General features: G+C 38.9%; 4 protein-coding genes and 1 long non-coding RNA gene across 7 annotated transcripts; 4 read left to right on the top strand and 1 right to left on the bottom strand.

Moving 5' to 3' along the window:
• The first annotated feature begins 190 nt into the window (after positions 1–190).
• On the top strand, positions 191–2,103 carry LOC125489080. The gene is made up of 3 exons (XR_007266732.1): positions 191–471; positions 1,540–1,743; positions 1,978–2,103. It is a non-coding gene; the product is annotated as an uncharacterized LOC125489080 (long non-coding RNA).
• A 683-nt stretch (positions 2,104–2,786) lies between these two features.
• LOC105395681 (lys-63-specific deubiquitinase BRCC36) lies at positions 2,787–4,813 on the top strand. Of its 2 annotated transcripts, none has more exons than XM_048623603.1 (6): positions 2,787–2,963; positions 3,046–3,256; positions 3,353–3,450; positions 3,837–3,947; positions 4,037–4,219; positions 4,355–4,813. In XM_048623603.1, exons 1-6 carry the CDS (start codon positions 2,862–2,864, stop codon positions 4,376–4,378), a joined length of 729 nt encoding a protein of 242 aa, XP_048479560.1. In that variant the 5' UTR covers positions 2,787–2,861; the 3' UTR covers positions 4,379–4,813. The 2 variants fall into 2 exon arrangements, with proteins under 2 accessions (XP_048479560.1, XP_011565943.2); XM_011567641.3 differs by having other exon boundaries at positions 4,037–4,183; positions 4,657–4,813.
• On the bottom strand, positions 4,809–6,893 carry LOC105395680. 2 transcript variants are annotated; one of them, XM_011567640.3, is made up of 6 exons: positions 6,623–6,892; positions 6,274–6,508; positions 5,719–5,878; positions 5,429–5,533; positions 5,178–5,324; positions 4,809–5,064 (listed from the first exon to the last, which is right to left on the bottom strand). In XM_011567640.3, exons 1-6 carry the CDS (start codon positions 6,805–6,807, stop codon positions 4,850–4,852), a joined length of 1,047 nt encoding a protein of 348 aa, XP_011565942.3. In that variant the 5' UTR covers positions 6,808–6,892; the 3' UTR covers positions 4,809–4,849. The 2 variants fall into 2 exon arrangements, with proteins under 2 accessions (XP_011565942.3, XP_048479558.1); XM_048623601.1 differs by lacking the exon at positions 5,178–5,324 and having other exon boundaries at positions 6,623–6,893.
• Positions 6,894–8,088: 1,195 nt separating this feature from the next.
• LOC105395679 (nucleosome-remodeling factor subunit NURF301) lies at positions 8,089–22,334 on the top strand. The gene is made up of 18 exons (XM_038117514.2): positions 8,089–9,792; positions 9,970–10,252; positions 10,371–10,831; positions 10,933–11,154; positions 11,237–11,409; positions 11,661–11,858; positions 12,437–12,677; positions 12,809–14,625; positions 14,705–14,924; positions 15,086–16,071; positions 16,158–16,272; positions 16,352–16,500; positions 19,668–19,869; positions 19,953–20,437; positions 20,552–20,796; positions 20,966–21,133; positions 21,359–21,639; positions 21,742–22,334. The coding sequence occupies exons 1-18, from the start codon at positions 8,769–8,771 to the stop codon at positions 21,945–21,947; spliced, it is 7,476 nt and encodes a 2,491-aa protein (XP_037973442.2). The 5' UTR covers positions 8,089–8,768; the 3' UTR covers positions 21,948–22,334.
• Positions 22,335–22,933: 599 nt separating this feature from the next.
• On the top strand, positions 22,934–24,240 carry LOC119693655 (UV excision repair protein RAD23 homolog A). Its single transcript, XM_038117622.2, has one exon. It carries the CDS (start codon positions 23,075–23,077, stop codon positions 24,056–24,058), a length of 984 nt encoding a protein of 327 aa, XP_037973550.1. The 5' UTR covers positions 22,934–23,074; the 3' UTR covers positions 24,059–24,240.
• Positions 24,241–24,291: the final 51 nt, after the last annotated feature.

Consider the following 24,291-nt stretch of genomic DNA (forward strand, 5'->3'; position numbering starts at 1 on the left):
AACATTCGCACAAAATTATGCGAATATGCAAAAATGGTAATATTCACGAATACGAATATTCGTTAAATCACTAATATAGGGTCATTATGATATGGGAAAAATCACGGGAAAATAAACAAAAAAGTGCAGGAGGCGCACAGGAACGCCAACATAATTATACCTCCTTGACCATGGAACAAACTAATAACTACGCTAGTAATATTAGTGCAATGTACTTGACAGACTGTAAGCGGTCCATACTTAGAAAGATAATACTAGGTTTTGGTTCAATGTCAGTGGAATGAGGGTAGGATAATAATATATAGTTAAGTGGTACGGTACGGTAGTTAATTAAATTTTACTCATTCGATACAGAAATAACATAGAAGGACTCAAATTTATTTAATACAGTATCAAACAGAAAGATAACTTAAACAAGGATGGAAATTAATATCAATAATGCTTTTTACATGGCAATAAAGTTTTCATGGGGTAAGTTCAATATAGTATACATACACACCATTATGAACAGTATAAATATAACAAAACGTGACACGTTTTTATTCGTATTGCATTTTAAAGTTGCTTTTGACAACTCCTAGTTGTCAGTTCGTTACAGTCAGTTACAGTAATAGTTTGGCTCGAATCTCGAATAAAGCCTAATAAAGCAGTTTTTTAAAACGTCATGATCATAACGTGAACCGTTTATACGCAAATTGACACACAAGTCGGTTTTTAAAAATGTATTATTCTGACATATACATATTAATATAGTGCCACAAACTTATCTGTTCCGGTGACAGCTCAAATAAATCTCTAATATTTCTTAATTCTATAAGATTTTAAGTTTGCTCGTATTGTTATTTCGCTCTTGCGGTGTTAATAAACCCATCTTATGTTTTAAAATATACAATTCATTAGTAAGTAATGAGATATGGATCAATTAAGTTCGCTGTCACCGGAACAGATAAGTTTGTGGCACTATACAGTTTTCTCCTTACTGAATACAGGGTGTTGCAAAAAGGGTATACTAAGCGAAAACCTACGTGTGAGGGCTTAGTATACCCTTTCTGTAGATACTTATATCTATAAAAAAACTGTTTATAAATCCACGTTAAATACCTATAGTGCCACAAACTTATCTGTTCCGGTGAGAGCGAACTAAATTGGTCCATACCTCATTACTTACTAATGAATTTCATATTGACATGACATAGATTATATGGACCAATTTAGTTCGCTCTCACCGGAACAGATAAGTTTGTGGCACTATACGAAGCACGTACTTCGTTCTTTTTTTTATTTACTCACTTTAGTCTAGAATCTTTATGCTAGAACCTAGATTACAAATAAAAAAGTTTACTTTATTGCAGAAATAGATGGCGCTGTCAAAACGAATAAAAAATATCAAACCCTCAGAACAAAGATTTTGTGTTTATTCTGAGAGGCTGACAGTATTGTTCTTCTTTTGGCTATCTTTTGACTAAAACTAAACTCTCGACTAGAGCATTCAAGGAAAACAGATTATTAAAATTTTAAACAATGTTTTTTTTGTTTCAGCTCCATACTATTCGTGCTATGGAACATTAAAAGATGGTACCAAAATATTAACTGACAAAACAGTAATTTTTCTGTTGCAGCGACCTGCTTTTACAATTTTTATTGTTTCAATCGTGCTATTGTTCTTTGTTCCAGTTATTTTTGTATCACTATTATTATTTAGTGTTGCATCATTGGTATTTTTTTTTCTTTTAATTATAGAAGGTACATTGTACATTATTTATTAATATTGTGCTCCAGTTATAATATTCTAGTCTATGATTGTACTTATAAGCCTATACTCTGTATCTTCAGTGTCATAATATTTCATGATCCAATAAACATGGTACAAAAAGGCATAGAGGAAGTTAAACTACGTTTAGGATATGTAACCAAATATTATTCTCATAAATAACGAGGTACTTATTTCATTTTTTAATTGCTGCTTTTTTGTTTCAGGTTTGGCTATTATAAGTGTACTCAGTTTTATCACTGCAATTTTTTCTTTGATAACCTTTTTATTCGTTTTTGTTAACCTGAAAAATACTCATGAATGAAGAAAGTACACATACAGTCAATATTTTTTGGAGCCACCATGTTCAACTTTTTGTACACACAGTCACACACCACACATATTATATGGCATTTTGAAATCTACCTACAACGCATTTTTCCATTTAACTGCAACATAATTTTTTCATGAAATAAAGATTTTATGATGTTAAAATGAGATATTATTTAGCAATTTTCGTTCCAAGAAACTAGCGAGGAGTTGCGTGCTTAACTTTTAATGTAAGTTGCATGCTTGTTTAAGTTTTAATGAAAGTAGAAGTCATAAAATAAATGCTTTCCCTAAATAAATAAAATAAAACAAACACAGACTTTATTATTAAAGCTACGAAGGATTATAAGGGACATGCGACGCCTTAGATTGGACAAAATCTGTGTTCTTAGCGTTTGACAGTTTTGTTCAAATCTATTTCTCCATGTAAACTTTCATAAAAACCAATTAAAAACCCATAGCAGCATAGACCCCATAGACCCTACACACAAAAACCGTAAAAACATTGGTAAAGTAAAAACCCATAGTACCTACTAAAAAAAGTTTGAAAATTTTGAAATACCCAGAAAAAACTAATTTTCCACAGAATGCAGTGCAAGTTCTGTCAATCTTTCTAGTCACAGAGTAGTCTATTCTTCCACCTCAGTCAGTCCACAGAGTACACTATATTATTCTGAGTCAGTCACAGTACTTTATTAGTTTATTTATGGTTTATTTTGTACTATTGTTTTTTCAATATATTTTGTAAACAATAGTAATTTATTTTCGTCATTCCATAAGAATGTTGAATAAAGTATTGCTGGCTACGGACGTGGCTTTGGTGTGTCTACAGCATGCACTATCCACAGAAAAAGAAGAAATTATGGGACTTCTTATAGGCGAGGTGGGTTTGTGTAAATTCTGTAAATATAACATAGGTATCGACACTACCTAATATGTTTAATAATTTATGTATTTGATATCAGGTCCTTAACGATGGCTCCATAGTGTCAGTTGTATCCTCTGTTATTTTGCGACGTTTGGACAAAAAGCCTGATCGAGTTGAAATATCCGAGGAACAGCTTGTGCAAGCAACCATGAAGGCAGAGGAGTTGGCTACAAAATTCAGACGGCCTCTGCGAGTCGTTGGGTGGTACCACTCCCATCCACACATAACTGTGTGGCCTTCCCATGTTGGTAAGACAAAAAAACTATTTTATATTGGCATTTTTGGGCTTTTTCATTTAAGTTAAATAACATATTTTTTCCTTTAAATTAAAAATTTATTTACAGACTTAGCAACACAATCAATGTACCAGAGGATGGATGCTAGCTTTGTTGGAGTAATATTTGCTGTTTACCTGACTGAGCAGACAACAAAGGCCCCATCGGTAATGATTTTATATTATTAATACAATCACAAAACTGGGAAAAATATAAGTAGGTATCCTAGACACAAAATGTATGATACAAAATAAATGTTATTAGGCTTCAGATGTATAATTTTATTGTTATGTTAAAATAAATCAATTGAAAATGGCTATAGGTAAGGCAAATAGATGATGATTGTAAAATTCTATTTTACATTTTGTGTTCAGAATTTAACAAATGAATAATAATATGTGGGGACATTTCACACACAACCATCCAACCCCAAGTTAGACAGAGCTTGTATTTGGGTATGAGACAACTGATACAATATATTAACACCCAATACCCAATTAAATATAGACAAAAAAAACTATATGTAAAGTATTAATAGCTTGTTTTTTTTCAGGCCCAAATAACATGTTTTCAATCAATTAATGAGGGTTCCAGCCAAAGCAGACGGGAAATTGAAATGGAAATTGTGAACCAAAATGATTCTTTATCAGCAACCAACTTTAGCGTAAGCACTTAAAACTGCACATAAGTATATATATTTTTATTATTTACAATAAAATTACTATCCTATTAAATAAAAGTATGTGTCAACAGATGCTAACCCAGCTACCAACGATATTGAAAGAGGAGGAGGATGAAGCATATAACAATGAAGCGGGAAGGGGTGTTACAGACGACATCATCATCAAGCAGCACAATGCAGCGGTCCGCACAATCGCCATAGGCCACATTGTTGAAAAAGTGAGAATTAACTTTTATGCTATGTTAATAGCACTTATAGAGTGTCCACTGTGTAATTGTATTTTTGACATTTCCTTATGTCTGGTAAGTAAAGTTGGTTTTTCTTTGTAGTCGTCAAATATGTATGGGATTTCGAATGTCAAAAAAACAATAGTATAATGGACAGAGTATAGTTGGAGAATGATAAGATACTAAAGATTTTTTCATTATAAACATGACAGATCACAAAGGTAAGATGATATTAAAGGATAAACTAAAACTTTGTAGGATAGGGATCTATAAAAAGACAAACAACCACTTGATGGTAAACAGTGCATTTGTATGGACTGATGATAATGATGATGAAGCATGTTAATGTTAACTCTAGCTAAAAACCTTGGGAGAGGTTTTAATTGAAGATATTGTTATGATCCTCTAATTTCAGTGCAGAACAATAATTTTACAATAGCACTTATATACAATTTTGTTTTCAGATGTCAAGGCCGATGTTAGAAGCTCTAGTGGCACGCAACGCCATCCAACAAGTCCGATTGAAAGCATTAAAAAAACAACATCAATACCTCATGTCTAAACTGGAGAATATGTCTTGTAATGTGTAAAATCTACAAGTAAATTAAATAATAAATTATATCGATTGAGTTTAATTTAAATAAATAATTCAACTTTTTATAGAAGGTCACTCTTATCAATCATTTCAAACCCATCAGTAGAGTCAACACTAGATATGCGTTTGCGCTTTTTATCATCCAATGCCGACGGTGCTACATAGACACTGGCCACAGCACCAGATATGTTTCGAAGAACATTAAAAGCCGAGGAACCCCAGTTGCCTGCTGGTTGGACTTCTTCCAGAGTTGACTGCAATTGATCATTTTGCTTGACTGAAAAAATATGAAGCATAAATTTAGTAAATTCTCAATAATATGAAGTCAAAACTTGAAAATAATGACAATGCAAAAAATGTTTATAATATATTATGTGTTTGTGTACCTACCTAAAGGAATATATTCATCATCACTTGAATCTGAACTTTCCACATCTTTGGGCAATTTTTCCATTGATAAGTTAGTAACAATAGAACTGCTATTATCTGAACTGTCGCTCGCATCATCTGCTGCCAAGTCTACAGGTTTCCAGTAGTCTGATGATAATAAATACATTTGCATTAGTGTTATTATGGCTTACGTTAGTAGTCAAATAATTGCCTGGTCCCATTCATTATTATTTTTTTATACTGAAACTTACCAAGACTTTGTTTCTCATCCTTAATTGGCTCTGGCTCAAAGGACAACAGTTTTAAATCTACTTCTGACACATCTGGTATTAGGTTCTCAATTTCATTGTCTGATTCTGAAAATTTTAATAGGTTTTATTAAAAAAAAAATATTGTGCTCACTTCTATTTCAGTCAGTAGGTACACCCCTACACTATCCTTTTATAATAGTAAGCTAGTATCACAGTAGAATTAGCACCTATTCCAATCAAATGACTTAAAATATCTCTATTTGCTTTCATTTATGCAACATGGAACTAACCTGCATTTTGTTTTATTTTCTGGCACACCCTGTATACAGGTGGCGCTATTTTGTGAAATGTAAATGCAAGCATCAACACACAGTAAATGAGAACATATCCATTTATAAACTGGCTCATAATAAATACAAGACCAAGTATGATATTAGCCAGTAGAAAAGCCTGAAATTTAAGAAATTACATCAGTAAATTTGTATAGTCAGAAAAAGATATTATGTGAGCCACCCAAGCACAAACAGTTTGATCCTAAGATGTGTGAAAGATAGATAAATCAAATAATATTTTATTGATACAATAAATCTTTCATATCATGTAGGAACAGTATGGGTCATAAGATTAAAGTGTTAGTGCTGGGGTGGCATTAATATATCTTTACTGATTGTACAAGTAGTTATGTACTAAGTAATGATGTTTAATTAAATTATTAAGGTAAACACAAACAAATATAAAAGGTAAAAGTAAGAATATGAGATGGTTGACTTCCCACTTTACTATATATAGTCTGATATGGGTTGGTTATCATTAGGTAATGAGGTGGTGTTTGCCTTATTCCTTACCTTAGTGTGATTAGTTTCTCGCAAATAAATAAAGTTCGATAGTTGATATTCCATCCATGTTGTAGCTTTTATAATATTGTTGACCAATATGGAGCCATCCTGTATTGCAAGTTTTTTCAGAAAAGATGTCCTATGTTTGTATATTAGCCAAGTCTCAAATGCATCGGCCATAATAATAAATATAAATAGTTTAAGTACAAATTCCAGAAAAGTTACTTCAAAGTATGATAGGGTTCTGAAAAATAAAATATAGTTACCATAAAACTTAAAACGTATTGATTTAATATTGTTGTGTGTCCGTATTTCTATGTTCAGTCAAGTACCATAAAATATAATCAGAAGTACTTACAAAACAACAATGTTGACATATAAAATACATAATAAAGTAAACCACGATTGTCTCCAAAACAAAGCTTCTTCAAGTGCCCCCATAAAAATCTTCAGAAGAAACGAATTGTGAATAATGTTTGTATCTGAATTCTTTGTTGGATTCCATTTTAATCGTTTTACAATTTTTTTCGCAAATGAAAGCATTAGACGTTATTTTATACAGGTAAATAAAAATATTTCTTCAGTAAATTTTTTTCAGTATCATGTTTCTCTGACATAAGCATGTGTCATCTGTCAGTGTCAGAATAGTCATATGTCATAGGCATAACTACAGATTAAAATCTCGAGCAAATGCTTATTTGCTTGGCTGTAAAATCAAATATATATTTATTATTTTATTAAATACCACACTATTTGATAATCTTGGATAAGCTCGCTTTCTTCTATTTTTACAGAGGTAAATAAGCCATGTTTTCAAAAGTTTATACACAATATTTAAAACTATTCGTCTGTCAGCCCCCGTATGAGGCGTTTGTTAAAAAAAAAAAAAAGTTCCTTTTTGGAGAAATAGATGGCGTTGTCTGGGGTTGTACCAACTTTCAAACCCTCAGAACACACTCAGATCACAATATGTTATTCTGTGAGGCTAACGAAATGTGAAAGTGACGTAGGTAGGTAGAATTGTAGTATTATTTTCTCTATGATGTCGATGTCACTGTTGCTTCAGCGTTCAGTGCGATTGTGCGTACAGCCGTTCTTTTCAAGTTTTCTCAGTTTCCTTGTGTTTCTCCTGTATTAATTGAGTTGTAGTTGAGCTATCTGCTCCTCCTCCCTTGATACTGTAGAGTTAGTGCACTTGAGATAGTGACTCTTTTGAGATAGTTTGAGTTTGAGTTCTTATTCTGAGTTTAGTACTCTTTGCTCTCTATGTAATTTTTGACAGTTGATACACTGCGTTTTCACGCCATCTATCCTCTTACCCAAAAGCTCAACTGACAGCTGTCAAGGAAAACGGCTCATTGTGTAACTCCGAGTGGGGTTGGTTGGTATAAAATGGCTGACAACTTAGAACATTATTAATTAATAACTTTTTACTGACTTATCTGATTTCACAAACGTTTATGTTGAATGTAAGGATATATTGGTAGGCTTCTTGCATATTTGTTTCACTAAGATTTTTGGTGTTTTCGGTTAATAAGTCTCTAAGTTGATACCAATTATCACCGGTTGCTAACTCTCAAAAAGTTACAAAATACGGGGGCAGGACATGTCGGTGTCCAAAAAGTGTGAATAGTTAATAAGTGCTGCCTGCCCCTACACCATTTCAGTGAACAACTGTACTTGCCACTAAACTTACTATCCATAAGCGTGTACTATTAGCTGTTCTGTGTTCTGTACTCATTCATTGTAGAACTGTGTGGAAAAGCATGTTGACCAACGTAATGAAAATAATAAAACCGATTTCCGGTTATAATTACATTTTTTAGCTACAGGTTTAAATATTTATTCATTTATCTAATTAATTTATTTGATTTATTATATTCACAATTTGTATTGAACGGACATTACTATACAAATACAAGAATCGGCCTTCCAAAACAGTTCTCAATTTGACTTAAAATAAAAAGAACATGGCTGCTACTACGCTTCACATTGAAGATAATTCGAATCCATTGAACCTATAATAATTTCCTTTTAGGATTTTTCAAATGTGTCTTGTTGTTTTTATTTAGTTGTGCGTTTCACACTGTTTTCCAGTATACATACATTTAGAAATTTTCATTGATTTTGGTAATGCAGAATCGACATGGCGGTCTGGTAATCGACCAATGAGAAGCAAGCATCAAAGCGTTTCAGAAAATTGCTTGTATTCATTTTCGCGTCACAGAGGTTTCGTTTCGAAGGTTTGATTGCCCAAAAAACTATATCGAACTTTAGTGGTATTTTTACGTTATTATTACTTTTGGTGAGAGTGAGAAGTGTTTATTACAGGACATTGTGAGTGCAGTGAGTGAAGCACGAAATAAGACAATTTATCATAATGGCTTTGGATTTAGGATGAATTGAAATGCTATGAAATTGTGTTGTTTTGTTTTGGTAAACAAGACTATGTTCGCGATAGAGAGATACACACGTGAATATAATAATTGACAGTTCATTTTAGAATGACGGGGAGGGGGGCGAAAAAACGCGGGAGACCCCCTAAATCAGGGAGCTTTGAAAAAAATAAGAAATTTCAGTATCATTTATTGAAAAAACCGAAATACTTACAAGCACAAAATATTGGATCGGGATCTCTGGCAAGCACGCCAACTGCTTCGAGGGCTTCCTCGCCTCAGGGTAGCGACATCAGCCGACGAAGTACGAGGAAACAGAGAGGAGGAAAAGCTCATAAATCGAAGCGTGGTGGATTATCCAGTGCTTATTCTAGACGTGGATATAATCCTCATGCTGCTGAAGATCATGAATCTGAATATCATTATGGATCCGATTTTGGTGATGAATACAGCGACCGATCAGAGCCCGAGGAGGAGCGTGCGAGCGAGAGCGGGTCGGAGGCGAGCGCCGCCGAGGCCGCCGCCAGCGACAGCGACTTCTCCGTCAGCAGCTTCAGCACCACCAGCGGAACACCCAGGAAAATGGCCTCCAACCCCCTCAGGCCACCAAGTCCAGATCCACTCTGGCTACAGGACGAAAGAAAAATACCCCCCCTAGAGTTACCACCATCCTCTGATGACTTGATAATGCCCCGAGAGCTTGTATTACAAGTTGTTGGAATATATGAAGTGCTAAGACGATTCAGACATTTAGTAAGGTTGTCTCCATTTCGTATTGAAGACCTCTGTGGTGCTCTTTGCTGTGAAGACCAAAGTAATTTGCTAGTGGAAGTGCACATGATGCTACTGAAAGCTTTACTGAGAGAAGAGGATGCTCAACAAACTCACTTTGGTCCCTTGGATCATAAAGATAGTGTAAACATTACATTGTTTCTATTGGATGTCATGACTTGGTCAGAAATATTAAGGATATACGTGGAGAGTGATAAATCATTTGATCAGAATGTTGTTAAAATCCTCAACTCATGTGAATATCCATTTACTAAAGTAGAGGATCGAGTTGCTGTTCTTCAGTTTCTTTGCAACCAATTCTTGATTACAAATCCTGTACGAGATGATTTATTGAGTGAAGGTAAGAAACTATATTACATAGGTATTATTTGTACCTGCTTGAAGTTAGTCTAACAAAAACTCCATTCATAATAATGTTGAATCTATTTGAAGATTTAGAATTTTACTGTGAAGCTGTCTCTTCATTGCCTCTCTCTGATTGTGCCTTTCATATGATTTGTTCTTGTGTTTTTTCTAGTTCCTATACATTATGATGACCACTGTCGAGTCTGTCATCGATTGGGAGATCTCTTATGCTGTGAGACATGTCCAGCAGTGTATCATTTGGAGTGTGTAGACCCCCCTCTGGTGGATGTGCCTTCAGAAGACTGGCAATGTGCATTATGCAAGCTACACAAAACCACAGGAGTGACAGATTGCTTAACTGATGCAGAGAAGCAGGGCTTGTTGTGCAGGCATGAGCACTTGGGATTTGATAGACATGGCAGAAAGTATTGGTTTATTGCCCGTCGCATATTTGTGTAAGTAATTTGATATTTTATTAACTTATTGATGTTCTTATTAGTAATAAATAAATATAACAAAGTATTTCCTATTACATGTGTATATCCATTAAGTTTATTAATTATTTGCTTCTAGGGAATCAGAAACTGGTGATGTCTGGTACTACTCAACTGTATTACACTTTGAGGAACTGCTGGATATCTTAGATTCTAATGAAATGGAGGCTCCACTAGTCAGAGAACTGCTCGAGTTAAAACATGAAATTATGAGGCAAATGGAGTTAACTGAGATTTTGACAATTCAGGCCAAAGGCAACCGCAAGTCATATTTAGAGTTAGAAAATAGCAACATAATGAAACAACGAAAATTAAGAAAGGAACAGAAAAAGAAACTCACAGGTGCATTAAAATTAGATGATACAGAGACATCCATGTTGTCCGATGGAGAAGTCTGTAACGAAGTGACTGTTGCTAGTGAAGATATGACAAATGATGAAAGTTTTGACATGGACACAAAAGAAGAAAATGATGATGAAAAAAGATTAAAGAATAATGGAGCAAACAAACTCAAGATAAATTCAAAAAGAAGTGATGATGGTATGTTTCATCTCTAATTACTTTAACCCAATATTATGGTATATTGGGTTTAAGGTCCACTGTCGGAAATTCTAAAAGTAAATTTTAATATTCTGTTTCAGGTACTGAAAGACTTACAAGACTAAAATCAACTCAGATTTCAAATGGAGCATTTAAGCTGGGAAATGAAAATAATTTCAAAACATACACAAATCAGTACACCATCAATCCACTGGCTCTGAACAAGCCACAGAGAAATGAAGAGAGAGATAAGAAACGCTATATGTCACATAAATTCTCCTTATCATCAGCTCAGGACTTCAAATGGGTTGGAATGATGAATGGTAAATATTTAAGAACATAATGTAGTTTTCATATTATGTTACACTTTTTAAGTTTATTTTTAACATTATTTCTGTATTCCAGCTACAAAAACCATGTTAGTGTCGACCATGAGGCAAACACTGCTGCAGTTGGAGTCCAACATTGTGGTGCAGTTCATGCACCCCAACTGGCCGCTGCTGCGGAAGCCATGGGTCCACGCTGTGCAACTTTGCCAAGCCCCCAGAGACTTTTCTCGCGCCCTCTGTGTACTTCAGGTAAGATTCAGTTAAATAATAATTTAACTGCTTTCAGGCATGCCTATAGTCATGAGACTAACCACATATTTGTTATTGTATTTGCTTAGTACTTCTTCAGCCTATGTCTACCCACAGCTGGGTAAAGGCCTCACAGTCTAAACTAAAAGTTGCTGATAATGGCAATAATAGATCTGTTAGTGCATTACATCAAATACCCCTGATAAAATTGAAAAAGTATCTAATCAATACTATTATTACTTATATTGCAGGCCTGTATTAAATCCAGTGTCTGGGTGCCCGCCTGGCACGAGCAACTAGGCCACGTCAGGTTACTACGCACCACGGCTGCTGAGCGGGAAGAACGTAAAAAACTTGACAAGAGAGAAAAGAAAGAGAGGGAAGAAGAAGAGGAACGATATCGCACGGCGTACAACTTCGTCAAGTATGCACTTGGCCTGAAACATCAAGTAAGTATAAGCGTCAATTCACACGTACCACAACCACACCACGTCGCAGCGACAAAATGTGGTCAAGCTGTGGTTACGTGTGAATTGTGTGACAGCGGCTTTTTGCAGTTGCGTTGTGGCAGCGACAAAATGTCGATGTGGTTGCGTTGTCGCTGTCATTGCGATGTGGTAACCACGTCGTCGTGTGCAGTTAATACGGAAAACAGGTTGCCGCGGTGCCGCCGCCGCGTGGCGACGTTGCCGTTGCGATGTGGTTGCGTTGTGGTTGCGATGTGGTCGTATTTCACAGGTGGTCGATAACAACGGCAAAATGTGGCACGTGTGAATTGGATTATTCATTGTCAATACAAAATATACGCCCGACCACATCGCGTGGTTGTGGTGTGGTTGTGGCTGTGGTGTGGTTGTGGTACGTCTGAATTGACCCTAACCTATATTGTGTATGACATACACATACACTGTATGTAATATCATAGTACAATTAGATAGTAATTACAACATACTTCATGAATAGGGGTATAACAGCGTAAGGAAGGTCAATAAAATAGTTCAACATTGAAATGCTTGTTATTCCCCAGGTTTGGAAACAGAAGGGAGAGGAATACCGCATTCACGGGCAATGGGGTTGGCTGTGGAATTCAGCCACGAGGAAATATAAGAAATACAATGCAAATCATAAAGCTACACTATTAGATGGCCCAGCGAAAATAACCGTTCGAGTGAAAGAAGGAAATATAGTGAAAGTGTTAGCTGTTGAACCAAAAACATATGATTACCTCATGTCAAATGATAGCAGCAATACCGAAGTTTTGGAGAAGTGTAAGTAAAGTAGCTCTAAACAGATGTATGCTATTATTTTTGGATAAATTACCAGATGTTATGACTTAATATTACTGTTATTATATTATTTATGTACAATATGTTAAGTATTATTTATTCTACTATTTCAGTGCCACCGGCAATGCGTAATTTGAAGCTTGAGAAAGAAGATGAAGACTTTGAGGAAATTGATGTCGAAAAAGCGTTAAGTTCTTCAACAAGAAGGTTTTATCCAAAAATAGCGAGAAAATCTAAACTGGATGACTACTTAGCTCGCCGAACTTACTTGAAATTCATGGAAGAAAAAAAGCTAGCAAATCTTATTGCTAATGTGAAAAAAGAAGAAAGTGACATAAAGTGTGAAGAAGATAAAAATATAGATGTTGAGAATGATGAACCAGAGCCAGAGGAAGCAACCATGAGTGACATCCACACTGAAGTGAAACACAAGGATTACTCAGACCGCACTAACAAAGTAAACGCCAATATTGATTCTCTAAGAGATCAATATCTAAAATTAACGCGATTATTAAAACATTATAAATGTTACTCCTACACATGTAACAATATTGACATTGCAAAGATTACACAAAGTAATTTAAAAATTAATTGCTATTCACCTTTGTGCATACAGAAAGGCAATATTCTATCAAAATTACTAAATGTATTAAAAACGAATAATACTAGTAACACCATTACCGTTACAAATAAAGGAAATACGAACATGTCGATACTGGAGCAGTGCCTACTCGGAAAGAGTTATAACAGTTCGGAGTCAACAAGTGAGAACATACTAAGCGACTTGCTGTCGGCCGTAGCGTGTGCGCAAGAGTGCGACAACAAAAATACTGACTGCTTTGTCAAAAGAAAACTATCAAATGACTCCGATACAACTATAAAGACTGAAAAATCGAATAGTTTAGATGGTATTGTTAAATCCGAGACCACTCTAGAAGAGTGTGCTGTACCGGCTGTGGGAAATGAAATGGACATTGACATAAGCTGCAATAACAATGAGGACAATGTAGAAATAGGTCCACTCAAAGAACTTACAGACCCAGAACAGGAACAAGCTGCTGAGAATACAGTAGACGTAGATACAGACGAACCTCGACCACCAATACCAAAATTAAGAATAACTAGAGGTAAATCAAAGTCCAACCAAGAGGCTGCTTCTAAAGCTGCAGAGGCAAAAAAAACTGATTCTTTCAAATGCTCTGTCCAAAAAGATAATAAACCTAAATATAGAGCAACAGTCAACAGACGCTTTGGAATGCCGAGAACTATTAAAAGAGAAGACAAAACAATTAAAGAAGAGAAGGTGGAAGGTGGAATTGTTAGGGTTTACTCTGCAGAAATTCCGCGCGGTAAAGTTTACTTGAAAAGAGTACAGACATCTGCAGTGGAAAAGAAAAAGAAAAGGACCCCAGTTAAATACCCTCCATGCTCGACATTCCATACGAAAAGCAAAGCCAAGACGGTTATGGTCTTACCTGTCCACGAATTACGTAAGATGTGCAGGCAGGCCGGCCACAGCTCAGTTGCTGGATTCAGCCATAGCGCCAAACCGAATCAAGCTGTGTGGCCGTACCCTTGTGCTAGACCGCTGTTCAAAACATGCTGGTTGTACAGGACTGTCAATTTGCAGTGGCTGACTAGTGCTGCCCTCCAACTGCGGATCATGTGGGCCTGTCTGAGATGGGACGACATGGCCGCCAAAGCTGCCACAGCTGACGGCAAACATCAACTCACCACTGATACGGAGATCGTATCCCTGGAGCTGTTAAAGCATCGTCACTTGGGTCCTTTCTCGGAGCGCACCCAATATTTACGTCGACGCGTGGTGATTCCTCTGGAGCTGCCGAAAACGGTTCGCGAGGTGACTTCGATCCGTAGCGGTTTGAGGAAAAGGAAACGTGCGGAGTCTCCACAAAACACTGAACCACAGGTGGGTCAACCCTCGAAAGCGTACAAATTGAACTTAATAATTTAGACAAGAACAAAATGTGACATAATATTTGCCGCAGGTGTCGGAGGAGTGGGTGGACGAGGAGAAGCTGGAGCTGTGGGAGGTGCGGCAGTACGGCGAGCGCGCGGACCGGCCGGCGCCGCAGACCAGGCAGAGCACGGGCAAGCTGCCGGCCCGCGCGCCCGCGCCCGCGCCCGCCGACCTCAAGGAGCGGCTCGAGGCGCAGCTCAGGGAACAACGCGCCGCGCACCAGCAGAAGCGGGCATTAGAGATGGCAGGTCAGTCTACCACACTTGAATTATTCATTAGTGTACAAATAAAGAGTAATCTATCTAGCTATCTTTATTTTGTGGACGCTCTTTTCTGAGTTTACAAGTTCCGTTATTACTGTAAACTGGTGGGAATAAATAATTCATTATCATGTCTTTTTACACAACAGATAAATCAAAGGGGACGCCGAACCAAACACCCGGTAAAAGCACACTCACGTCTCTTCTCACTGCCGATGCAACGACTCCAACAGGGCAGAAAACTGTTATTGGCACGCGGCGAATAATTATGACGAAGGGTGCCGACGGAACCACTAGAGTCGTCACTCAACCTATAGGCAAAGCTGGCGCCATTGACTCTACGCCAGGAAAATCTGGAACACCGACTGGCAAAGATGGACCTCAGAAGGTTCAAATTATACGCGGCCCGGACGGGAAGCTCACAGTGAGGGGGTTGCTGCAGGGACAGCAGCTCATCCAGATGCCGGACGGCAAGCTGCACGTGGTGATGGCGGGGCAGCAGAGCGGCGGGCAGCTGCTGGGCGCCGCCGTGAAGCCGGCCGACGACGCGCCCGCCAAGCAGGACGAGGTGAAGGTGGCGCCCGCCCCGCGCCTCGCGCCGCCGCCTGCCGCGCAGCAGATCATGGTGCAGGGCGGGCGGCAGCTCGTGGTGCAGGGGACGTCCCCCGCGCCGCGCCCGCGCCTGCAGACCGTGCTCGTGCAGGGGCAGATGACCCCGCGAGCCGCCACGCCGCGCGCCGCCCCTGCCCTGCGCCCCCGCGCCGCGCCCACCCCCGTCGTGGCCACGCCGTCGCCCGCCGCGCAACAGATCGTCGTCAACAATCCGGCGCTGGTGCAGCAGATCGCCGCCGGCAAGATCCAGCTGGCCACGGTGAACGGGCAGCAGGTGCTCATCCGCCCCACCGGCAACAACCAGGCGCAGATAGTGGCGCACATCGGGCAGGGCCCCGGCGCGGTGGCCAGCGTGCTGCCCGCGCCCGCGCCGCGCGCCGTCGCCCCCGCCCCCGCCCCGCCGCCCGCGCCCGCCCCGCAGCCCGCGCAGGCGCGCCCCGCGCTCACCGAGGACCAGATCATGGAGAAGCGACTGTTGGCCGGACAACCACCCGGCACTGTCATCAAAACTGTCACAGCACAAGTAAGCTTTCTGGTTTTACCATTCATTTTGCTGAATCGGAAGCTTATTATAATTAATCATTTTAATTATATAATTATTTTTTTCAGGTTATGCAGACGAGTAGTGGACCGAGGATAGTACTTCAAGGTCTGCATGGCTACACATTGACCCCTCAACAGTTGGCTCTTGTGCAGCATCAAGTAAAACAACAACTTCTGAAAGGTATGTTCCTTATGCGCTTATAATACAACCAGTGTAATTATCTAAAGGTCCAGATGTGATAACCGATTCAATTTTTCAGCTCAAGAGTGCACGGGCAAGCAGGGAATGTTGGGTCCTACTAAGATGTACCTGGCGGTGCAGCCAGCGCCGGGCGCGCCGCCGCCGCTCGCGCCTGTCGCGCCGCTGCTCGCCGCCGCAATGGCGCCGCCCATGCCGCCGCCCGCACAGGTAATCTATTTCTACTAGGCACCGAAGCGACTTTGTACAAGCTTAAAGAAGTGGTCTTGCAGTGGGGTCGAAAGCGTTTCAGGGCTATATTAACAAAAATACCGTTTGGAGACTGGCCTGTGTGTGTCATGATGTATATCAGCATTATAAGTACTCCCTGTGGAAACATTTTCGCTACCCGCTTCTGTGCGCCATGGGTTTTAAACAAGGTGGCGTTGCAATAGTAGCCACGGTGCGCGCTGATATATTGTATTAGTGACGCAGGAGCGAGCCCCGGATTTTCGTAAGCGATGCATTTAAAAGTTTTGTAATTATTTTGTCGTTATTAGAATGCAATTTGTTGTGGAATACGTCCAATTACAAGTATAATAAGTTAATAACGGATGCGCTGCCCCAGTAAAATAGTCTTGTAAAACGATTTGTGAGCGTTTTTTTATACTCTAATAAAGTAAATAAGTAAACCTCATGTTGGCGATTATCTCTGGCCTGTCCGCCAACTTTCCATAAACTATTGCCTACTTGTAATTAAGTTATAGTTAACTTATATTAGCATGTTTCTAAACTTACGAAATAAAGCATTATGGATTCAAATACTTTGCTTGCCTGGTCCATTACCTATGTTCCTAAGCTCAGACTTGACTTGAATTCTGGAAAATCAAAACAATACTTATATTGTTTGTTCATCATTATAGAAAAACTTGCTCAAAAATATTTGACATCATTGAAAAAAATTATATAAAATATGTATACCAAAATTAGTCCATTTTTTGAGAGCTTAATTTATTCAATATTCACCTAATAAATGGTTGGAATATTTCGTGGTTGGTTACCAAAACCTGGTAAATAACACTAACCACACTAAAGGCCTATTTTATTGATACAAAAAAGGGAACTACTGAAACTGAGGTTTTGCTGTGAAAATCTTCTTTGCCTCCAAAATACACCAAAGATAGAATAGTTTCAATTAAATTTGTGAAAAAAAAACAATTTATTAATATAAAATCTACTAGGAAATTATAATAAGTCTCTGGTTATAATTATAAATAAGTAACTACTTATTAGTGGATGGTGTAATATCCAATGACTTCAATATCTAATTACTTTTATATTTTTCATGTATGTACGACATCAATGTAAGTCATAAATTCGGTTCTACCTTTTTTGGCATAAGATTTTTTTGCCTAATCTCGTATTGCATAGTAACGTTTGGTCACAGTCTCGTTACGCCGAAAATCGTATGGCATAAATCTCGTTTAGTAAAAAGTTATTTCGCATAACATTGTTTAGCCTAATAATGGTATGGCCAAATCTTGAATAGCCTAATAATAGGTTTATAAAAAGAAATAATATTTGATTGGCTTTAACTTTGACGGAGCGTCTCTCTAGCGCAAACTGGTGCCTTGTATTGTTTCCGCTGTTTGGAAAACGCTCCGCTCCGCTCCGCTTTGGTTTTGATGAACATGTGCACCTAACACGCTCCTCCTCGCTTTGCTCGTCGTCGCACCTATCTTTAGGTTTCGATCTCATGGGGTTTGTAATAATTATATTGCTCATTAACTTTCGATTTTTTAATCATTCAATATCGTGATTTTCGGGATGTACGAGAAAAATACCACAATTTGTACATTTACTACAAACTTAATATATTATTTATTAAGATAACATTAGGGGACACAAGATTATACATAGGTATAGACGAACATAAATTTGAGCAAACGAAACTTAGGTGTTTAAAGATTGTGCCTAAAGAGTTTTAGACGAAACGAGCCTTATGCCACATAAGTCTAGGCAAAGTGATGGTTCGGCCAAAAAAGTTTTGACCATACGAGTTATGCGAAATGAGTTTTGGTCAATAAAGATTATGCCAGATGAGCGGAACCCCATAAATTCAGGGGCATCATGACTTTGGATATGTTATCGCCGATAGACAAGTCTGTTTTCTAAGACCTTATTTCAATTGAATACTTGGTGGTGGCATTTTAATATGGAAAAGCATTAACAAAACTGCTGCCTGATAATGATGCTGATGCTCCTAGCGTCCGCTCAACGTCCTCAAACATCCCATTACAGAGGTGGATCTCTCTGCGATAACATTTACAAAGCTATGTTTATTACTCGAATTTAACCAAGACTAGTCCAAATGAACTAACCTTCGTTAAACTCAAGTTAAATTCGTATGTCAACAAAATATCATATAGGTCAGATAAGTTTTAAAGAATGCATTTATTTAAGTTCGAGTTATTTATTATTTATATTGCCTACTTGTTTTAGTCACGTACATTTATTGTGATGCAAGTAACACATAATTATTATTACTAAGAGCCAGTAGTAGACGGGGTACTCTCATACACACATAGTAATTTTTCTAATAAATGTGGCTAATAATTTCACGAATCTTAATTTCATATTAAAATAAAAACGAAACTACGTTTGTGTGCGAGTGGCCCTCTTCGTAAAGTCCGAAATTGTAGGGAACTTTCATCAGTATACCTATGGATAGATTGTTAATTTGTTTCAGTATTATTTTTTGTAGTAAAGGTGTAATTAACTACATGATACGAAATGAAACTTAGCGATAATCGAAATTGTAACCTTTTTACTACGTTATTACATTATTTACTTGTTTAGGTAACTTTGTGATGAGTTGTTGATGGCATATTCAATTTGATGTAGTAGGACTATTTTATGTTATTGGTAATTGCTCATACACCACATGTTAAAATTCTGAATTTGTTAACCGAAGTATTTACAAACGGATAGTGCAATAATATTAGCTGAATAAAATTTTGAAAATAATGCGACTTTTATTTAGAAATTGTTGTAATATTTTTCGTTATTATTTTGATTTTTGGTATCGGTTTGTGGGGGTGTATGGGCAGTCCAAAATGAATAAAATGTAAACTTTTACACGTGTATTTTAAACAATAGTGTTATTGTTAAATCGATCACTGCATTCATCGTAAACTTGCTATTAATTACCGACATATTCCCACAAACGGATGATTCATTATTTTCGTTATTTTTTTTATGTTTACCTATATTGTATACTTGGTACTAGTAAAGCTAACGTCGAGGAAAGCCATCATATCCAAGGTAATAAATAGCATTTTTTGATAATGGAGTGATCATTAGGTTTAGCATCGATTACTAAATCTATTCCTTTTTAGGAGTCCGTAGCCGAGGACAGTGTAACCAAAGTAGAGGCGGCTTCGCTGCCCAACGGCGAGGACGCGGCGGCGGCGGGCGGCGCCGACCCCGCGCGGCCCGACGAGCCCCGGACCAGCTCCAAGACAGACATTGTAAACGCTACACAAAATGCAGTCAACGCCGCTAACAAGTTCGTGCTGACGCCCGATTACATCCAACAAAGTAAGTTTCGAATTAAACCGTGAAAATGTTACTTGGAAGAAGTAAGAATGGATTACCTAATCAAACCCCTACATTTTTTTCAGCAATAAAAAGTGCCTTGAAACAAGAGAATCTAAACCCCGAGATAGAAGAGAAACTGCTACAGCTTCAGCGCTACCAGGAGAAGCGCATGAAGCCGGAGCCGGCGGTGTGCGCGCGCGAGGCGGAGCGCGAGCTGGAGGCGTCGCCCCCGCCCCCCGCGTCCCCGCCGCCGCCGCGCCGCCGCCCGCCGCCCGCGCGCCGCGACGACGACGACGAGTGGGTGGACGCCAGCCCGCGCAAGCGCAGCCGCGGCCGCGCGCCCTCCCCGCCCGCGCCGCCGCCCCCGCGCGCCGCGCCGCCCCCGCCCCGCCCCGCGCCCGCGCAGCCGCCGCCGCCCGCGCCGCTCTCCTCGGTCGAGGAACGGCGGCGCGCGGCCACCAACCACTCCAGATTACAGATGCTACTCTTCAAACACAAAGAAATGCTTAAAAAAGATATCATCAAAAAGCGAGGGTTACTTGAAAAGGAGCTAGGAGTTGAAATACAGGTATATTATTATATATATTTTTACTGATAGTGAAACTACCTATGAAGCAAACATACCTTTTAGCGTATTGTCGCAAAACCACCCCATTTAAATTATTGTCTTCATTTATTACAGAAGGAATTATCGGCCGAGCTTGCGTTGCGAACGCGGGCGGAGCGCAGCAAGCAGGAGGAGGTCCGCGGGGGCGGCACCGCGAGCGCGGGCGGGGGCGGCGGCGCGGGGGGCGGCAAGAAGCGCTCCACCTCGAGCTCGCTGCAGTCCCCGACCACCCCCGGCTCCGCGCGACGGGGCGCCGGCAAGAAACCCAACAAGAAGGAGAAACTGCTATGTGTCTGCCGAACTCCATACGACAACACCAAGTAAGTCGTACTTACAAAATCCGACTTTGATCCGACCATTTCATTTGCCAACCATGATGAAGAACAATTCAAAAACATAGAGCGCCTTATCTTACACCCCTTCAGTCATTCATGGACTTTGATCTGTCACCACATTCGTGCATTCCTAACAAGCAACTATATTTGTCAGGTTCTACGTGGGCTGCGAGCACTGCAGCAACTGGTTCCACGGCTCGTGCGTGGGCGTGACGGAGGAGATGAGCAAGAGCATGGAGGAGTACGTGTGCGCCGAGTGCCGCCGCGCCGAGGAGACGCAGGAGCTGTACTGCCTGTGCCGGCAGCCCTACGACAACTCACAGTCAGTGACATTGTGTTTACTATGTTTTTTAAAGTATGGCGTTGATAGAATGCGTTTTTGACTTTTGAAATCCTTTTGATATTTTAATACTGCAAAGGGAAACCAACTTTACTTACCAGACATAAGCTAACGACAAAAACGCATTCTCTCTACGGCTATACTATATTTTATTTACATGACGTGGCCGTAGTGAAGAAATGTGTATAACACTTGTGTCTTTTACAGATTTTATATTTGCTGCGATCGTTGTCAAGATTGGTTCCACGGTCGCTGCGTGGGCATCCTGCAGTCGGAGGCTGACAATATAGACGAATACATATGCCCTAATTGTCAAAAAAATAATTCTGTAAATTACGCTAACATGAAAGAACTGACACAAAAAGATTTCGAAAACTTGAGAAGGCTTATGAAACAGATACAGTCACACAAAAATGCGTGGCCCTTCATGGAACCCGTGGATCCGAGGGAAGCTCCCACGTACTACAAGATTATAAAGGAGCCAATGGGTACGTATATTCTGTTCATCTTCATACAAATATATTTCTACAACATTGTTTGTATATAAAAATAGCCAATAAGATTTTAATATTTACAATTTATCATTTCAGATCTACAAACAGTGGAACGAAAAGTGAATGAACAGACTTACAGTACATTGAGTGATTTTATTGGTGACATGACAAAAATATTTGATAACTGTCGGTACTTTAATCCTAAGGATTCAGAGTTCTTTAGATGTGCAGATAGCTTAGAAGCATTTTTTGCACAAAAAATTAAATACTTTCGTGAAAAATTATTTGAAACAAATCAATGATAGTGCCAGTGTACAGGACGTATTATTAAGTAAGTTTATGAACTGAAGAAGACATTGCAGTGCTTGTTTATATGTTGATCTGTATCGTCTGTATAATATACACTATGTGATGTAATTTTCAAAGAATAATTTAAAATTAATTGCTGCTGGGTTCTAAAGAGTATATCAATTTTGTTTCCACTTAAGTATTTATTGTATATTTATTATACGTTTTTATATAGGATTAATGAAAGCTGATGCCTTTAGATCTAGAATATAAAGCATGTATGTATAGGTACATTTTTGTTAGATCATTTACTGATATGGTAACCTAGCATCTTTAATTTACTACAATACTATTTAGACTAAGTAAACTTATTGTATGTAAGTAATAAATTTTGAATAATATTTGATTCTATTTCATTTCATCACTCAATTTACACGATAGAAAGCATAATGAGCTAAAGCCTCTGTATTGTTGATCCACGCTATCTCTGCTCAAGTTAGCTCCGGTCAGACTGAAAAATGATTTTGTTACGACAAATCTATTACCATTTCGTCATAAAGTATTTATTCCATATTCAAATATAATACTTATTCCCAATTTCCGCTGGGGAAAGGGCCGAATTTAAATATAATGCTGCAATGAAATAAAAAAAATGTTGAGTTGTAAATCATCTATTATAAATAAATAAATAGCCAAATGTGGTAGCAGCATGTGGTCAGTATATTCGCCAAACTTATAACCGTATTTATCCACCAGCAACACACGGAAGTTTAGGCAAATACGAATAGCGAAATGGGGTATCTAGCAGCATCATGCTGGCACCCCACTTGGCTTTTCGGCGGTAACGAGCGAGGGTGTGTTCCAATATCAGCTGTACTGTAAATAAACGCATTTTAGCTTCGCTCCGTGGTCCGCGTCACTCAAACCGATAACCGCGTAGTACTAAAATAGCCTAGAGACCATAGACAACATTTGGTACCTTTTTTTACTAAAGCCATAAATGACCATAGAGATGACTCGCAATATTTGACGGAGACAGGTTTTCGAGGTTATGTTTACTGCATTATTTGTCGAGTCAGTTATCTAATTTTAGTCTTCAAACTTGTGTATTATCTGAAAGTCATTTGCATTTTGCATAAAAATGTTGGTTACTCTAAAAACTTTGCAACAGCAGACATTTCAAATTGAAATAAATCCAGACGAAACTGTCAAAGCCCTCAAGCTCAAAATTGAAGTCGAAAAAGGTAAAGACTATGCTGCCGACAATCAAAGACTTATTTATGCGGGTAAAATACTTGTTGATGATAATAAAATGAGCACCTACAACATAGATGAAAAGAAATTCATTGTTATCATGGTGACAAAACCAAAAGTTCCTGAAGCGGCCGCTTCAGCGTCGGCGCCCGCTGCAGCGGAGAGTGCATCTACTGAGAGCGGAGACGGCAAGGACACCAAGCCGGCGGAGGAGGCCAAGCCGGCGCCCGCCGCCGAGCCCGAGCGCGCCCCCGAGCCCGCCGCCGCGCCCGCCAACGAACCCGAGTTTGAAGCTACTGTTCAGAGTATCATGGATATGGGTTATAGTCGCCTACAAGTGGAGCAAGCCTTGCGAGCCTCTTTCAATAATCGCGAAAGGGCTGTTGAATATTTAATAACAGGTATACCGGAAGATCTACTCCAAGAACATGATATTGAGGAAGGTACAGATGAAGATCCATTGGCATTTCTTCGTGATCAACCTCAATTCCAGCAGATGCGATCAGTCATTCAACAAAACCCAAACTTACTCAATGCAGTGTTGCAACAGATTGGGCAAACTAACCCGGCCCTGTTACAGGCCATTAGCCAGCATCAGCAAGCCTTTGTCAGGATGCTAAATGAACCTGCTGTGGCATCGTCTGGCGGCGGCGGCGGGGGGGCGGCTCCTGTTGTAGAAGACAGTGCTATGGAGGCCTTGCAACCTCCTACACAGCCACAGAATGTAATCCAAGTTTCACCCCAAGATAAAGAAGCTATTGAAAGGTTAAAAGCTCTTGGGTTCCCGGAGCATATGGTAATACAAGCTTACTTTGCCTGTGAGAAGAATGAAAACCTTGCAGCTAATTTCTTGCTTTCACAAAATGACTGAGTCGTTATTTCTATTAATTAAAGCTATTGTTTACAGTGGAGAGGTAAAGATGTATGTATGTGCTAAGTTACATCAATAGAAATAGTTCACTGCTCATATAATTTCTCTTATATTTTTACAGAATTCAAAAGTTATTGGCTGATAAAATTCTTATTGTTCAATAAAACTTTTCTTTGTGACTACATTTGTGTTTTTCTTCAATTCCTTGCAAACATGTTACTAAATAGGCAGCT

Source organism: Plutella xylostella, chromosome 10 (genome assembly GCF_932276165.1).
Source record: "Plutella xylostella chromosome 10, ilPluXylo3.1, whole genome shotgun sequence".
Classification (NCBI taxonomy): Eukaryota; Metazoa; Arthropoda; class Insecta; order Lepidoptera; family Plutellidae; genus Plutella; species Plutella xylostella.

Bases quoted from the DNA above. Each gene is read 5' to 3' on its own strand.
- LOC105395681 (XM_011567641.3), top strand. From the start codon at position 2,862: ATGTTGAATAAAGTATTGCTGGCTACGGACGTGGCTTTGGTGTGTCTA. The intron at 2,964-3,045 runs GTGGGTTTGTGT...ATTTGATATCAG, and splicing joins TGGGACTTCTTATAGGCGAG to GTCCTTAACGATGGCTCCAT. The intron at 3,948-4,036 runs GTAAGCACTTAA...ATGTGTCAACAG, and splicing joins TATCAGCAACCAACTTTAGC to ATGCTAACCCAGCTACCAAC.
- LOC105395680 (XM_011567640.3), bottom strand. From the start codon at position 6,807: ATGCTTTCATTTGCGAAAAAAATTGTAAAACGATTAAAATGGAATCCA. The intron at 6,509-6,622 runs GTAAGTACTTCT...TTTATTTTTCAG, and splicing joins TATGTCAACATTGTTGTTTT to AACCCTATCATACTTTGAAG. The intron at 5,065-5,177 runs GTAGGTACACAA...ATATTTTTTCAG, and splicing joins TGATGAATATATTCCTTTAG to TCAAGCAAAATGATCAATTG.
- LOC119693655 (XM_038117622.2), top strand. From the start codon at position 23,075: ATGTTGGTTACTCTAAAAACTTTGCAACAGCAGACATTTCAAATTGAA.
- LOC105395679 (XM_038117514.2), top strand. From the start codon at position 8,769: ATGACGGGGAGGGGGGCGAAAAAACGCGGGAGACCCCCTAAATCAGGG. The intron at 11,410-11,660 runs GTAAGATTCAGT...CTTATATTGCAG, and splicing joins GCGCCCTCTGTGTACTTCAG to GCCTGTATTAAATCCAGTGT. The intron at 12,678-12,808 runs GTAAGTAAAGTA...CTACTATTTCAG, and splicing joins TACCGAAGTTTTGGAGAAGT to TGCCACCGGCAATGCGTAAT.